The sequence below is a fragment of the Sus scrofa genome, chromosome 12 (assembly GCF_000003025.6).
Source record: "Sus scrofa isolate TJ Tabasco breed Duroc chromosome 12, Sscrofa11.1, whole genome shotgun sequence".
Classification (NCBI taxonomy): domain Eukaryota; kingdom Metazoa; phylum Chordata; class Mammalia; order Artiodactyla; family Suidae; genus Sus; species Sus scrofa.
The window spans coordinates 53044285-53059278 of NC_010454.4; the positions used below are offsets into that span (position 1 = coordinate 53044285).

General features: G+C 55.5%; 1 protein-coding gene across 1 annotated transcript in view; it reads left to right on the forward strand.

The window, feature by feature from the left end:
- Positions 1-14994, forward strand: part of DNAH2 (dynein axonemal heavy chain 2) — a 104528-nt gene that overhangs the window by 62068 nt on the left and 27466 nt on the right. Inside the window, 20 exon segments of the mRNA XM_013981316.2 lie at positions 3386-3548; positions 3551-3603; positions 3791-3908; positions 4107-4243; positions 5195-5332; positions 5413-5571; positions 6173-6325; positions 6539-6630; positions 6983-7181; positions 7312-7536; positions 8717-8821; positions 9637-9825; positions 10003-10088; positions 10201-10331; positions 10613-10762; positions 11486-11653; positions 12022-12182; positions 12808-12947; positions 14557-14689; positions 14798-14937. Coding sequence (XP_013836770.2) covers positions 3386-3548; positions 3551-3603; positions 3791-3908; positions 4107-4243; positions 5195-5332; positions 5413-5571; positions 6173-6325; positions 6539-6630; positions 6983-7181; positions 7312-7536; positions 8717-8821; positions 9637-9825; positions 10003-10088; positions 10201-10331; positions 10613-10762; positions 11486-11653; positions 12022-12182; positions 12808-12947; positions 14557-14689; positions 14798-14937 — 2840 coding nt within the window.

A 14994-nucleotide genomic window follows, 5' to 3' on the forward strand; every position in this document is an offset into this window, starting at 1 on the left:
AAATGCTGGATGAAAGTATAAAGATAGGGCGTTCCTGCCGTGGCGCAGTGGGTTAAGAATCCAGCTGCAGCAGCTCAGGTTGCTGTGGAGGTGTGGCTTCCATCGGGCCTGGCGCAGCAGGTGAGAGGATCCGGCCTTGCCACAGCACCGCAGCTGCGGCTCGGATTCAGTCCCTGGCCCGGGAACTGCCATATGCTGGGACCGTGGGCGTTAAAAAAAAAAGTATAAATATACATCTTTTAAAATGTGTTGCTAAGCTGGCAAGAAAGAAGGGATTCTGGGATGAGAACAGGGAGTAAAAGCGGGGAGGCAAGCGAACAAGAAAACTGACTTTGTCCCTGAAAGTATTGCTTGAACTTAAGGCCCTGGGGATGGGAGATAAAACAGCCCACGTTCTGAGGTATAAGCGAGAGCACAGTCCTGCATCAGCCTCCATCCACGAGGGGAAGCACCTTCGGGAAGTGGGAAGACGAGAAACCCACCCTGGAGGAGGGGGAACGGTGAAGAAACTTGCCGTCGTGGCCTCTGCTGAGGGGAGGAGGACCGAGTCTCCTTGGAGGTTCCTAAGCGGGAGTCAGCCCTCACATGGCTTACGGTCCTAATTGACTCTGCTGTGTAACCCCCCAAAGCTCACATTTAAATTTAAGTTTTTCCAAGTGGTGAGTGTCTCCCCCAAGTGACTGGCAGAAGCAAGTGCCAATTATTTTTAGGAAAATGAAATTTCAACTGAAGCCTCAAAGAATTCTTCTGAAAGTGCGAGAAAATGAGTAGCTTCTGGTCAAAAATCACAACACACGCAAGGAGACAAGATGCTATAAATGGAAAGCCAGAGAACAACGCAACAGCAGAATCAGATCCACAAGGACTTCAGATATGGAAAATAATCAGCACAGAATTTTTTTGGCCGTGCCGTGGCATGAGGGAGTTCCCAGGCCAGGGAGTGATGGAACCTGTGCCACAGCAGCAACGCATGCTGCTGCAGTGGCAATGCCAGCTCCTTAACCCACTGTGCCACAAGGGAACGTCCTGAACAGAGTTTTTGAAATAACTAAATTTAATTTGTTTAAAGAAATAAGAGAGAAGCTTGAAACTGTAATCCAGGAACAAGAGACCTGTAAACAAAGTAAGCTTGAAAAGAACCAGTAGGATTTCTAGAAATGGAAGACCATTATAATTGAAACTTAAAAACCACAACTCATGATACAGAGAAAGGACTTCCAGGTAAGAAGTGGATTAAAACAATTTCGTTTCCTTTTGGAGAGATTTTTTTCAAATAAGGCCTCTGTACCCGAGAAAGAATGAGGAGAATGGGAGAAGTGAAAACAGTGAAATCGGAGCCCTGGGAAACAAATGAATCAAGTTGTGACGCACTCAGCAAGCCTGGGAGGCTGGAGGCGGGGGGGCCTGGCGGTAGGGCGTAGGTGGCAGGAGTGAGTAGAAGATGCAGCTGGACTGGAGACAGATTGTCTTGGGAGCAGATCGCCCCCCCCCACCGACCCTGGATGACCCGTGTCTCTGGGCTAAGGCAGAGGACTAGAGGGTAAGGATAGTAGGTCTCTCTGGTCTGGGGGACACAGTGTACAGTTGAGGGCAGACATTGTAAATCCTATTAAAAATGGGGCTTGGGACTTCTCCCTGTGGCTCAACGGCTTATGAACCCGGCTAGTATCCATGAGGTTGCAGGTTCAATCCCTGCCCTCGCTCAGTGGGTTAAGGATCTGGTATTGCTGCAAGCTGCAGCAGATGTCACTTGGATCTAGTGTTGCCATGAACTATGGTCTAGGCCGGCAGCTGCAGCTCGGATTCAACCCCTAGCCTGGAAACTTCCATATACCGAGGGTGCAGCCCTGAAAAGCAAAAAAAAAAAAAGTTACGTGTTGGGAGTTCCCTTGTGGTACAGAGGGTTAAGGATCTGGCATTGTCACTGCAGTGGCTCAAGTTGCTGCTGTGGCTTGGGTTTGATCCCTGGCTCGGGAACTTCTATGTGCCGTGGGTGCAGCCATAAAAAAAAATTAGAATGTTGGACGTCTCAATAGCAATATTGACTCTAAACAATGGATCAGCCTTCAACCTTCTGAAGGAAAATTACTTTCGACCTCAAATTCTATAACCAGAGAACCTGTCACGTAGGAAGCCTGATCAAAGATATTTCAGACAAGCACACTCTCAAAAAAAAATTTTACCTCTAAATTCCTTTTCTCGGAAATCTACCAGGGGATGTGCTCTACCAAAATGCCAGAGTGTTTCAAGAAAGAGGAAAATAGAGAACATAGGATGACGCTTGCATGCGAGACAAAGAAAGGTTACAGCTGTAATGTGGGTTTGATCCCTGGCTTGGGAACTTCCACATGCCACAGGCACCTCCCCAAAACAAAACAAAAGCAAATTTAACCTCAGATTTGGGAATTCCCATTGTGACTCAGCGGGTTATGGGTTAGTATCCATGAGGATGCGTGTTGGAATCCCTGGCCTCGCTCAGTGGGTATAGGATCCAGCGTTGTGAGCTGTGGTGTAGGTCACAGATGCGGCTCAGATACCGCATTGCTGTGGCTGTGGCGTAGGCGTGTGACTGCAACTCCGATTTGATCTCTAGCCTGGGAATTTCCCTATGCCATGGGTGTGGCCCTAACAAGAAAAACAAAAAAACAGAAAACTTGTGGCACGATGCCAAACATGCACAGTCATGCAAACATGCTAATATGACTAATTCTCAGACAGAGGCCGGAAGTAGCGGTAAGGCCTCTTAGTGGTGTAGGAGAGATACAAATAAGATCTTGCATCTACTTGAAATGATTTCGTTGCCTTCTGTGTGTTCAAAAATGTCACACTCGTCTGAGACTAGTTCACATAGGTCATGGTTCTGTAAACAATCCCTTTCACCTTAGGTGGGGATTTGTTTAATGCCTGGCTCCCCCACCACCTGGAAGCTCTGCAGTAGGACGAACGCTGCTTTGTTCTCAGCACCCAGCACACTGCTGGGTGCACACTTTAGAGACTTAACAAATACATATCGAATGATACTCGAAAAAGTGTGTGGAGCTGCGTGTCGGACATTGGGTCTTATGTTGACCCTCTCATCCGACACAGCAGCCCTACCAGGAAAGGACCATCCTGACTCCCATTTCACAGGTTAGGAAACTGAGGCTCAGAGAATGCACTTTAGGTTCACATAGCTGAAAGCTGGGAACCCGGGCTGGCTGCCTCTGAGCCCAGGCTCCTCACTGTGCAAGCAGCCATCCTCTCAAGGAATGAAAAGCTGCCGGGGTGCAGAGGGCCGCAGGGCCATCGTGACAGTGTGAACGTGACCCCCCGCCCCCGGAACTTTCTTTGGGCTTGACAAGCTTCACCCTCTCTCTTTGGCTTCCTGCATCTTGCCTCCACTCAGCTGCGGGAGACCATCGAGCAGGAGACCCAGGACCTGGGCCTGCAGGCCTCCCCGTTCACCGTCACCAAGGTCCTCCAGCTGTATGAGACCAAGAGCTCCCGCCACGCCACCATGATCGTGGGCTGCACCGGCAGCGGCAAGACGGCCTCGTGGCGAATTCTTCAGTCTCCCTGTCGTCCCTGTGCCGCGCCGGAGACCCCAACTTCAACCTCGTTAAAGTGCGGAGACAGCGAGGAGGGGCGGGGACGGGGCCGTGCGGGGTCAGGAGGGCCGGGCGTGCGGACCAGGAGGGAGGCCTGGCGGGGGTGAGAGGGAGGCCCGATGCGGATTCCTGGATGGGAAGAGACAGGCGTCCGGGAGTGTGTCTGCCAGCAGCTCACCGGCCCCTTCCTGCGGCACTTGCAGGAGTTCCCCTTGAACCCTAAGGCGCTGTCCCTAGGGGAGCTGTACGGAGAGTATGACCTCAACACCAATGAATGGACGGATGGCGTCCTGTCCAGTGTCATGCGGGCGGCATGTGCAGGTACCCAGAGGGCCGCGGGGCGGGGAGAGCAGGTGCCTGAATCTCCTCGGGGGAGAGAGGTGCAGTTTGGGGGAAAAAGGCCCTGGGAAGGCTGCTGGGCCAGGAAGCAGCTGCTGGCGTCTCCGGGAGATGCGTTTAAGGGCGGGCTCGCGCGCGGTGAGAAAACTCTGGTTTCCTTATCGTCCGCCTTCTACCAAGATGAGAAACCGGATGAGAAGTGGATCCTTTTCGATGGCCCCGTGGACACCCTGTGGATCGAGAGCATGAACTCCGTCATGGACGATAACAAAGTGCTGACCCTCATCAACGGCGAGCGCATCGCCATGCCCGAGCAGGTGCCAGCAAGCGCGTTGCCGTGCCGAGCAGGTGCCGGGCTGGGCCGGGGGCAGGGCTGGGGGCAGAGCGGCAGCGGAAGCCCAGGAGCAGAGCAGGTGCTACAGGAGCGGGGCCGGGGAGGATGCCTGCATTCAGGGCAACAGGACTGAAGAAAAAAACGCCTGGCTCCTGAGGATGCTGAGGCCAATTGTACAGACAAGAACTGTGTACTCGGACACATCGTGTGGACTTGGGCTGCCTCATTGCCACTGACACACGAGGGACGGCCTTCCCTAGTGCACCCGGGGTTATAATTCGCGGGCTGTGAAGCCAACCCTTTGCCACCTGCTCAAACAGTGCGAGCGAGAGAGTGATTTTTCATAAAGCTAATCCGAGCAAGCTCTCATTGCACGACAGGTCATTTGCAAAACTCAGGGCTTGATTTGTCCTGCCACACGTGGTACCCGGTGGAGACACTTTGGGGAATCAGAGTTCTGGGTGGTTTTGTTTTGTTTTATTTTATTTTATTTTATTTTTTTGTCTTTTTGCCATTTCTTGGGCCGCTCCTGGGCACATGGAGGTTCCCAGGCTAGGGGTCTAATTGGAGCTGTAGCTGCCAGCCTACGCCAGAGCCACAGCAACGCGGGATCCAAGCTGCGTCTGCAACCTACACCACAGCTCACGACAACGCCGGATCCTTCACCCACTGAGCAAGGGCAGGGACCGAACCCGCAACCTCATGGTTCCTAGTCAGATTCATTAACCACTGCGCCACGACGGGAACTCCCTATTTTATTTTATTTTAAAAAAATTTGTTGGCTGCACCCGCAGCGCATGGAAGTTCCCAGCCAGGGATTGAACCTGTGCTACAGCAATGACAATGCCGGATCCTTAAGCATCAGGTCATCAGGAACTCCTGGGTGGTTTCATTACTGAGGGAAAGACAAGCTTCTGACCAAATGTATCCTTAGGTGTCTCTCCTGTTCGAAGTGGAGAACTTGGCAGTGGCGTCTCCAGCCACCGTGTCCCGCTGTGGCATGGTGTACACTGACTACGCTGACCTGGGCTGGAAGCCCTATGTCCAGTCGTGGCTGGAGAAGAGGCCAAAGGTACGAAAGGAACGGAGGAGAGGAAAGCAACCGGCGGGGCCTGGGGGACCCAGGTGGAGCCCCTGCTTCTTCAACTGCAGGCGGAGGCAGAGCCCCTTCAACGCATGTTCGAGAAGTTCATCAACAGGATGCTGAGCTTCAAGAAGGACAACTGCAACGAGCTGGTGCCCGTCCCGGAATACAGTGGCATCGTCTCCCTCTGCAAGCTGTACTCGGCCCTGGCCACGCCAGAGAACGGGGTGAGGGGGCACCAGGGCAGGAAGGACTCGGGGCCTCCCGGGGCAATTTCAGGGAACCAGCGTGTTTGAGACACAACTGGAACACGAGGCCTGAGTGCAGCGGAGACTCCTCACCCACCACGGAGGGGGTGCACTGCGCAGGCATGGTGGGAGGCCAAGCCCAGGACTCTGAAGCAGATAAGATACACAATGCCCGGCACTCTACATAAAGAGAATGGCTTTTGCAAAAACAAGGACATGAGAGTCGCTCCCGGCTGGGCAGGGTGGGGTGATCGGTGGTCTTCACTGTAGCAGAGACCCCGGGAAGAGATGCGTTGTGTGTTGGGTGAGCTGGAAGGACAGGCTTAGGACCCTGGGTTCCACACGGTGGAGAGAGAGGCTCCACCGTTTCCCACCATGTCTTTGTGGCTTAGTTGAGGAGAAACTCAGGGCAACTGCTAGGCTACAGGTCGCTCCAGTTTTATCCAAATGTTTTGACTTAAGTGCATCTACAACCCTGTGGTTTTCCAAACAGAACCAAGAAGGGAGGGAAACCCCAAGCCTTTGTGACGCGCCGTGTCTTACGGATTCAGGGTATGTCCCCTTCTCGTCTTCCGTCCAGATGAACCCAGCGGACGGTGAGAACTTTGCCTCCATGGTCGAGCTCATGTTCGTGTTCAGCATGATCTGGTCCGTGTGCGCCGCCGTGGACGAGGAGGGCCGCAAGAGGATCGACAGCTGCCTCCGCGAGATGGAGGGCTCCTTCCCCAACAAGGTCAGGGCCCCGAGCCCAGGCTCCTTCCCCAACAAGGTCAGGGCCCCGAGCCCAGGCGTCCCGTCTTGCGCTTTTTCCAGGACCCACCTGCGTCCCTGATCCTCAGACTCTTCTCGGCTTCAGCCTGCCACCCCGCCCTCCCTCCTCCACCCAGGGACCTGGGAGTGCTGTTTCTGGGCTGGGCGAAGCTAACCCGACACACCTTCCCCCCAGGACACAGTGTATGAGTACTTTGTGGACCCCAAGATGCGGAGTTGGGCATCATTTGAGGATAAGCTCCCTAAGAGTTGGCGCTACCCTCCCAAGTGAGAGCCGGCCTTGCGGGGGCAGCGGCGGGGGCGGTGGAGGGGGCGGCTCAGGCTTGGGGCTGCAGTTGGTGGGAGAGGTGGTGGGAGCGTGGGCGGAGGGGTGCAGACCTGAGCTGCGGAAAGAGAGGGTGGATCCCGAGACAGAGACGACTTCTGAGTGCCTGAAGCGAGGTCTGGAGGAAACAGGACAAGGTCCCTGAGGAGAATGCTGATCCCCAGCCCCCGTGGGCGGCAGGGCTAGTGACTGGAGAGCCGTGATGCTGAAGGAAATCAAACGGGAGGCAGAAGGGCGCGGGAGTTAGGAGGGAGGAGGCCCTGGTCCTGAGACGCAGCCCCTTTTCCCGGCCAGCTGCCCCTTCTACAAGATCATGGTGCCCACCGTCGACACAGTCCGCTACAACTACCTGGTGAGCGCGCTGGTGGCCAGCCAGAAGCCCGTCCTGCTGGTGGGTCCCGTGGGGACCGGAAAGACCTCCATCGCCCAGAGTGTCCTGCAGTCCTTGCCCTCTAGCCAGTGGTCAGTGCTCACTGTCAACATGTCTGCGCAGGTAGGTGGCGGGACCCAGGGGCCAGGCCGCCGGCTCCCCGCTCCCTCCCCCGCCCTCTCCTGCCTCTGCTCCCCACTGGGCTCCCTCTTCTCTCGGGGACCCGAGCATTTACCTGGGCCTTTTTCATCAGACCACATCCAATAACGTGCAGAGCATCATTGAGAGCAGGGTGGAGAAGAGAACCAAGGGGGTCTACGTGCCATTTGGGGGCAAAAGCATGATCACCTTTATGGATGACCTCAACATGCCGGCCAAGGACATGTTCGGGTCCCAGCCGCCCCTGGAGCTGATTCGCCTCTGGATTGACTATGGCTTCTGGTACGATCGAACGAAGCAGACCATCAAGTATATTCGAGTGAGCATCCCAGGAGTGTGTTTGCCAGTCCCCGCTCCGCTGGGACCCCCCGGGATGGGAGCCCCTAGTCCTGTGTTCCTCCCCGCACCAGAGTGTCCTGCCTTTCTCAGGACCCGACCTCTAGCTCCTAACTATCAGCTCTTGTTAGGAACTCTCCTCTTGGGCCACCCTGTGCTTCGTGACCAAAGGATCCTGTCCTCCAGCTTCCACTCCTCTGCCAGGCCCCTTACATCTGACTCCTGTGGCAATACCGCCGCCACCCGCACTGCCTGTAACGCCTCTCCGCCCCTGGCGGTTCAGTAGCCACCTCCGCAGTCTCAGTGCTCCGCTCCCCACCCCGGAGCAGGCATGGCCCGCAGTCCTGGCTCTTCTCCCATGGGATGCAGAGCGGCTCGTTTCTGTTTTCTGAATCAGTGGACAGCTGTTCCAGCCTGACCTCCGGGGGCTCCTGTCTATCAGGCGCTCAGCGTCAAAGCCTCACCTGAGAACACGTTCCTACTTCTCTGAGAGCGCAGGTGCGCGTGTGCACGCGCTCACACACACACACACACACACTGGTAGAAATATATATGTGTGTGTACATATTATATTGTGTGTATATACATATATGTATCTGTGTATAACATTATATATGTTATATATAATATATATACACAGATACTTGTATATCTATTTATTTATGTAAAAATAGAAGAGGAGGTCCTGTTGTGGCTCAGCATCTGAGGAGCATCCATGAGGATGCATGTTTGATCCCTGGCCTCGCTCAGTGGGTGAAGGATCCGGCGTTGCCGTGAGCTGTGGTGTGGGTCGCAGACGTGGCTCGCATCTGGCGTGGCTGTGGCTGTGGTGTAGACCAGCAGCCACAGCTCCGACTCGCCCCCTAGCCTGGGAACCTCCATGTGCCGCATGTGCGGCCCTAGAAAGATAAAATAAATAAATAACAAAAACAGAAGAAAGGAGAAAGTCTGGGAGACTCAATCAACTGCTTTTTTAAGTCACCTCTGTGTTCCAGCCTGGGTACGTGGGTTACTTGGTGCAGCAGAAGAGACGCCCCGCACCCCGCCCTCCCTCCCCGCCCTTCAGGTCCCTGTCCTCCGCTTCCCAGCTGTCCCTGCATCTCCTCTCCGCCCCCCCCCACGCCCTCCCCGGCTCTGTGCCCGCTCTCTTCCCCTCCTGCTAGGACATGTTCCTGATGGCTGCCATGGGCCCCCCCGGGGGCGGACGGACCGTCATCTCCTCAAGGCTGCAGAGTCGCTTCAACATCATCAACATGGCCTTCCCCACGGTCCGTGTCCCAGAGAATGAGGCGGTGGGCAGAGCCGCGTTCGGGGGGGAGACGGCTCGCGGAGGGCCTCTGCTTGTGCTGAGCTAGGAGCGCTGCGGGAGGAAGGCAGAGCCGGCTCTGGCCTGCGAGGCCAACCGTCCCAGTGGGCAGAGCGTGGGGCCCAAACACGGAGGACGCGGAGCCGCCAAGCCGAGAGCTGGAGTCGTTCCCCGCTGACGTAGTGGGTTAAGGATCTGGCGCCGTCACCGCTGTGGCTCTGGTTACAGCTCTGGCGTGGGTTTGATCCCTGGTGCCAGGAACTTCCCCGTGCCATGGGGGCAGCCAAAAAGAGAGAGAAAGAAAGAAACAGAGCACCCAAAGCAGAGGGCTGGGAGCAGCCTAGGACTAGGGTGAGGCGAGTTAGGCTCAGGGGTGCAAAAAACCCCCTCAGAAATCAAGATAGGTAATATTTTTAACATAATATTTAAAAAAATAACGCCAAAAATTCAGGATGAACGAAACACCAAAATTGTAAATAAATCCAAGATCAGTACCTTGCTGCACTGAGCCATTTTAGAGCCTGAGACAAAAGGGGAACCAGCAGTCCAGATCCCATCTTTTTTTAAAATGTTGGTATTTGTCCACCGGGGCAGTTTGCGTTAATTTTGATTTTTTTAAGCATTGGCACGGATGCATTATTCTTCTTGATTTCGGAGGGGGGCTTTCTGCCCCCACTTTCTGGCCCCAGGCCAAGGGCTTTGCTCCCTGGACCTCAGTCTCTGCAGTGGCTTTAAGGCCGGGAACCTGTGAAAGTGAGTCTGAGGGTGTGTTTCTAGGAGCCCCAGATCATCCGGATATTTGGCACCATGATCAACCAGAAGCTTCAGGACTTTGAGGAAGAGGTGAAGCCCATTGGGAACGTGGTGACCGAGGCCACCTTGGACCTGTACAACACTGTGGTGCAGCGCTTCCTGCCCACGCCTGCCAAGATCCACTACCTCTTCAACCTTCGAGACATCTCCAAGGTGACGCTCCATCTGACCTTGCCCCTTGGGGCCAGCACAGCCCCTAGGAGTAAGCCTTGGAGCTCGGCAGCATCCCACACCCCCCAAATCACCCCCACCCTAGAATGCTGCCTTCTCGGAAGCTTCTGGCGGGCCTCCCCCTCCTCCCTCCATCCCACGAACATGCCCCTTCCCCAGGTGTTCCAGGGCATGCTGAGAGCCAGCAAGGACTTCCACGACACCAAGGCCAGCATCACTCGACTCTGGATCCACGAATGTTTCAGGTGAGGTCCCTGTGCCCTGCCAGATCCAGGCCTCCCCAGGCGCAGGCCTCCATGCCCGCCCTGGGCCCTTTCCTCTTCACTCCCAGACCTCACTCCAGCTCCCTGCCAACAGGGTTTTCTCTGACCGACTGGTTGATGTGGCAGACACGGAAGCCTTCGTGGGCATCATAAGTGACAAACTCGGCTCCTTCTTTGACCTCACGTTTCATAACCTTTGTCCCAACAAACGGTCTCCTATCTTTGGTGAGCTGGGTGCTGTGGCTCCTGTAGGCTGGAGACTCGAAGGAGATGGGTTGGGAGAGTTGGGGAGTCCCCTGGTGGCCTAGTGGGTTAAGGATCCAGCGTTGTCACTGCTGTGTCTCAGGTTCGATCCCTGGCCCAGCAACTTCCCCATGCCACGGGTGTGGCAAAAAAAAAAAAAAAAGAAAAAAAGGTGGGGGAATTAGGGCACGGAGTCCTGTGGATGCCTAGGGCGCTTTGGGGAAGCCTGGGGAGCGACCGGACCCCCTCTTCCCATGGCTCAGGGGACTTCCTGCGGGAGCCCAAGGTATATGAAGACCTGACCGATCTGTCAGCGCTGAAGACAGCCATGGAGACGGCGCTGCATGAGTACAACCTGTCACCCGCTGTGGTGCCAATGAAGCTGGTGCTTTTCCGAGAGGCTGTCGAACACAGTGAGCGCCTACGACGCCCAGGCCTTCCCCGGCGCCCCGGTCCTCTGCTTTTCCAGGGAAACGGGGATTCCTTCCCCAGTCTCTCCTAGCTCACGGCCCAGAAGCTGCCTTCCTCCCTGACCCCAGAGGCCCTCGTGGCAGTGGGCGGGGCTTTTCCTTGGTGACAGTGTTTAACTGACCTGATGGAGATTAGATTGCCAGGGGTTCTCTCGTGATGCAACAGGTTAGGATCCAGCATGGTCGCTGCAGTGACTTGAGTGGCTGCTCTGGCTTGGGTTCAGTTCCTGGCCCAGGAACTTCCACATGTCACGGGTGAAGCCAAAAAAAAGAAAAAAGAAAGAAAGAAAGAAAAAGTTGAATTGCAGGAGTTCTGTTGTGGCTCCGCTCAGCACTAACAAACCCGACTCGTATCCATGAGGATGTAGGTTCGATCCCTGACCTCACTCAGTGGGTTAAGAGTCTGGTGTGGCCGTGGCTGTGGTGGAAGCCCGCAGGTGCAGCTCCATTCAGCCCCTGGCCTGGGAACTTGCATATGCCGCAGGTGTAGCCCTAAAAAGCAAATAAAATAAAATTAAAATTAAAAGTGGAATTGCTACCGGGACTTCAGACACTCTGCCCACAGCTGTTGGTGCCTCTCTTGCAGTTTTAGGCTGCCCTGTCCCCAGCCTAGGGCCTGGAGGTCCCCTGCGGTTGCTCAGCCAACTCACTACCCTCCCCCCGCAGTCACACGCATCGTGCGCGTCATTGGACAGCCTCGGGGCAACATGCTCTTGGTGGGCATTGGAGGCAGCGGGCGCCAGAGCCTGGCCCGCTTGGCCTCATCCATCTGCGACTACATCACCTTCCAGATCGAGGTCACCAAACACTACCGGAAGCAGGAATTCCGAGAAGGTAAGATGGGAGAGGCTTGGGGCTGGGAGTGAGAGACCAGCTGCCCGAGCCCTGTGATGACACGAGAAGGGAAGGGCAGAGCCGGGTGGAGTGATGCGCCAGGCCCGGGCTGTGTAGGGGACTGTGTCGCATGGGTGTCGTGAGCTGGGCTCGGGGTCCTAAATCTCAGAAGAGGAATGAGCAGAGTTCCCTCATGGCACAGCGGGTCAAGGATCCGGCCTTGTCAACCGAAGTGGCTCGGGTCACTGCTGTGGCACGGGTTTGATCCCTGGCCCGGGGAACGTCCACATGCTGCGGGCACGGCCGAAACGAAGAGGGGTGAGGGACAGGGCGGTGAATCTGAAGGGTGTCTGTGTCATCTGGCGCAGATATCAAGCGTCTGTATCGCCAGGCGGGGGTGGAGCTCAAGGCCACGTCCTTCCTCTTCGTGGACACCCAGATCGCTGACCCCGTGTTCCTAGAGGACATTAACAACATCCTCAGCTCGGGCGAGGTCCCCAATCTCTATAAGACGGATGAGTTTGAAGAGGTATGCTCCCCTCCACGCCCACTACCCAGATCTCAGAGGATGCTGCTGTAGCACCCCCCGCCGGGTGGAAAGCCCCACCTTGTGGAGTTCCCCAGGGGCTCAGCAGGTTAAGGATCTGGCATTGGCACTTCTGTGGCTCCAGTCACTGCTGTGGCACAGGTTCCATTCCTGGGGCCTGAACTTCCGCAGGCCACCAGCATGGCCCCACCAAATCCCCCAAAACAAAAAACCCCACACCTCGAGAGCCCAGCCTCACCTGCTGCTCCCTCATCCCTCCCAGCCTGGATTCCACCCTTGAATCGTCAGCCCCCTGAACATGTGGCTACTTTTTTTTCCTTTTTTTTGGTCTTTTTGTCTCTTAGGGCCGCACCCGCATCAAATGGAGGTTCCCAGCTAGGGGTCGAATCGAAGCTGTAGCCCTTGGCCTACACCACAGCCACAGCCACGCCAGATCCGAGCCACGTCTGCAACCTACACCACAGCTCACAGCAATGCCAGATCCTTAACCCACTGAGCGTGGGATCCATCCCACGTCCTCACAGATGCTGGTCAGGCTCGTTAACCACTGAGCCATGATGGGAACGCCCCTTTTTTCACACCCCCCCCCCTTGTGGCTTCTGTGCAGATCCAGGCGCACATCATAGAACAGGCCCGGGCGGAGCAGGTGCCCGAGTCCTCGGACAGCCTCTTCGCCTACCTCATTGAGCGCGTGCGCAACAACCTGCACATCATCCTCTGCCTCAGCCCCGTGGGCGACCCCTTCAGGTGACTGGTCCTCCCCCGTCCCAGGGGCCTCATCCCCGCTTTTGGCCTCTGGCCTCTCCTGCCCCCCACGCCCCATCTCCTTCCCGTGGACTGTGCTTTCCTTCAGGAAGCGCCTGCTGCTTGCTAGGACTCAACCTCTCTCTTTTGGCAGCTCAGCTTTGTTTATTTTTCTGGAAGGTGGTGCGGATTTTTTAGTTGTTTTCAAATTTTTTAATGTGGTGAAAAACAGGTAAAATGAACTATTTTAACCATTTAAAAGTGGACAGCTCAGTCGTGTGATGAATATTCACATTGCTGTACAACAGATCCCTAGAACAGTCTCATCTTGCAGAAGTGCCAGTCTGCACCCCGTGAACAACTCCCCCCGCCCCTGCCAGCCCCAGGCCCTGGCAACCACCCTCGACTTTCTGTGAGTGACAGCTCTTGGTACCTCACATCAGTGGAATCGTACAGTTTTTGTCTTCACGTAACTGGCTGGTTTCACTGAGCATGACGTCCCAAGGTCCACACGCCGTGGCGTCCCTCGGACTCGCCTTCCTCTTTAAGGCCGAGTAACACTCGGTCGTGTGCATGCACCTCATTGTGCTTAGCCATCTGTGTGACCAGGTTTCTGAGAGCATCAGATAGTAGGAGGACTGAGCACTCGGGCAGAGGCAGTTTCAGTTGCCATTTTGCTTATGTTTTTGTTTTGGCTGCACCTGTGGTGTGTGGAAGTTCCTGGACCAGGGGTCAGACCCGCGCCATGGCAGCATCCCAAGCCACTGCAGTGACCACGCCAGATCTTGAACCGCTCGCCATTTTGTTTCTCTCTTAATGTTCATGGTTTCTGGGGTGTTTACCAGTACCAGGCTCTGGGCTAAGTGTTTCCTGTGTGTCACCTCGCCGAATCCCCTAACAGCCCCAGATAGTATGTTTTGCTCGTCTCCTTTTAGAGATGAGGACACTGATGTTCCGAAGGTTACGTTACTCACCCAAGATCTACACCTAGATGGTGTGGAACCAGGTGTGTCTCCTCCCTTCCTCCCTACTTTTTTTTTTTTTTTTTTTTTTTTGTCTTTTTGCCTTTTCTAGGGCCGCTTCTGCAGCATATGGAGGTTCCCAGGCTAGGGGTCTAATGGGAGCTGTAGCCGCCAGCCTACGCCAGAGCCACAGCAACGCAGGATCCGAGCCGCGTCTTCGACCTACACCAAGCTCATGGCAACTCCAGATCCTTCACCCACTGAGCAAGGCCAGGGACTGAACCCGCAACCGCATGGTTCCTAGTCGGATTCGTTAACCACTGCGCCACGACGGGAACTCCACCTTCCGCTTGCTTGCCGTGCTGTGGCATGTGGAAGTTCCTAGGGCCAGAGATTGAACCTGTGCCACAGCAGTGATAACACTGGATCCTTAACTGCTAGGCTACCAGGGAACTCCGTAGGTCTTTCTGACCCCAGAACTTGTTTCTAAATACTGTACCGACCTGCTCTGAGTGGAGCAGAATCTGGACACGGAGACAGGAGAGCACAGGGATGGGGCTTTTCGGTTCCTGGGGAGCGGGCGGACCTGTGGCCGTCGCTGGTGGCCGAGTCTGCGACTGGACTTAACTGCCTCTTGAAACCCTTGCCAGGAACTGGATCCGCCAATACCCAGCCTTGGTGAACTGCACAACCATCAACTGGTTCTCAGAGTGGCCTCGCGAGGCCCTGCTGGAGGTGGCTGAGAAGTACCTGCTGGGAGCCGACCTGGGGACCCAGGAGAACGTGAGGCCCTCCTCCCCGCCTCTCCTCACCCCCACACCTCCGCCCACGTCCGTTCTCCGCCTGCCTTGACTCTTGCTCGGTCTCACATCCTTTACCCGCTGGCCTCAGATCCACAGGAAGGTGGCCCAGATCTTCGTCACAATGCACTGGTCGGTGGCTCAGTATTCCCAGAAGATGCTGTTGGAACTTCGAAGACACAACTATGTCACACCCACCAACTACCTGGAACTTGTGTCTGGATATAAAAAGTATGACATAGAGCAGGGGGCGCGGAGGGCTGGGGAGCTTGGTGTCTTTTGAGGGCA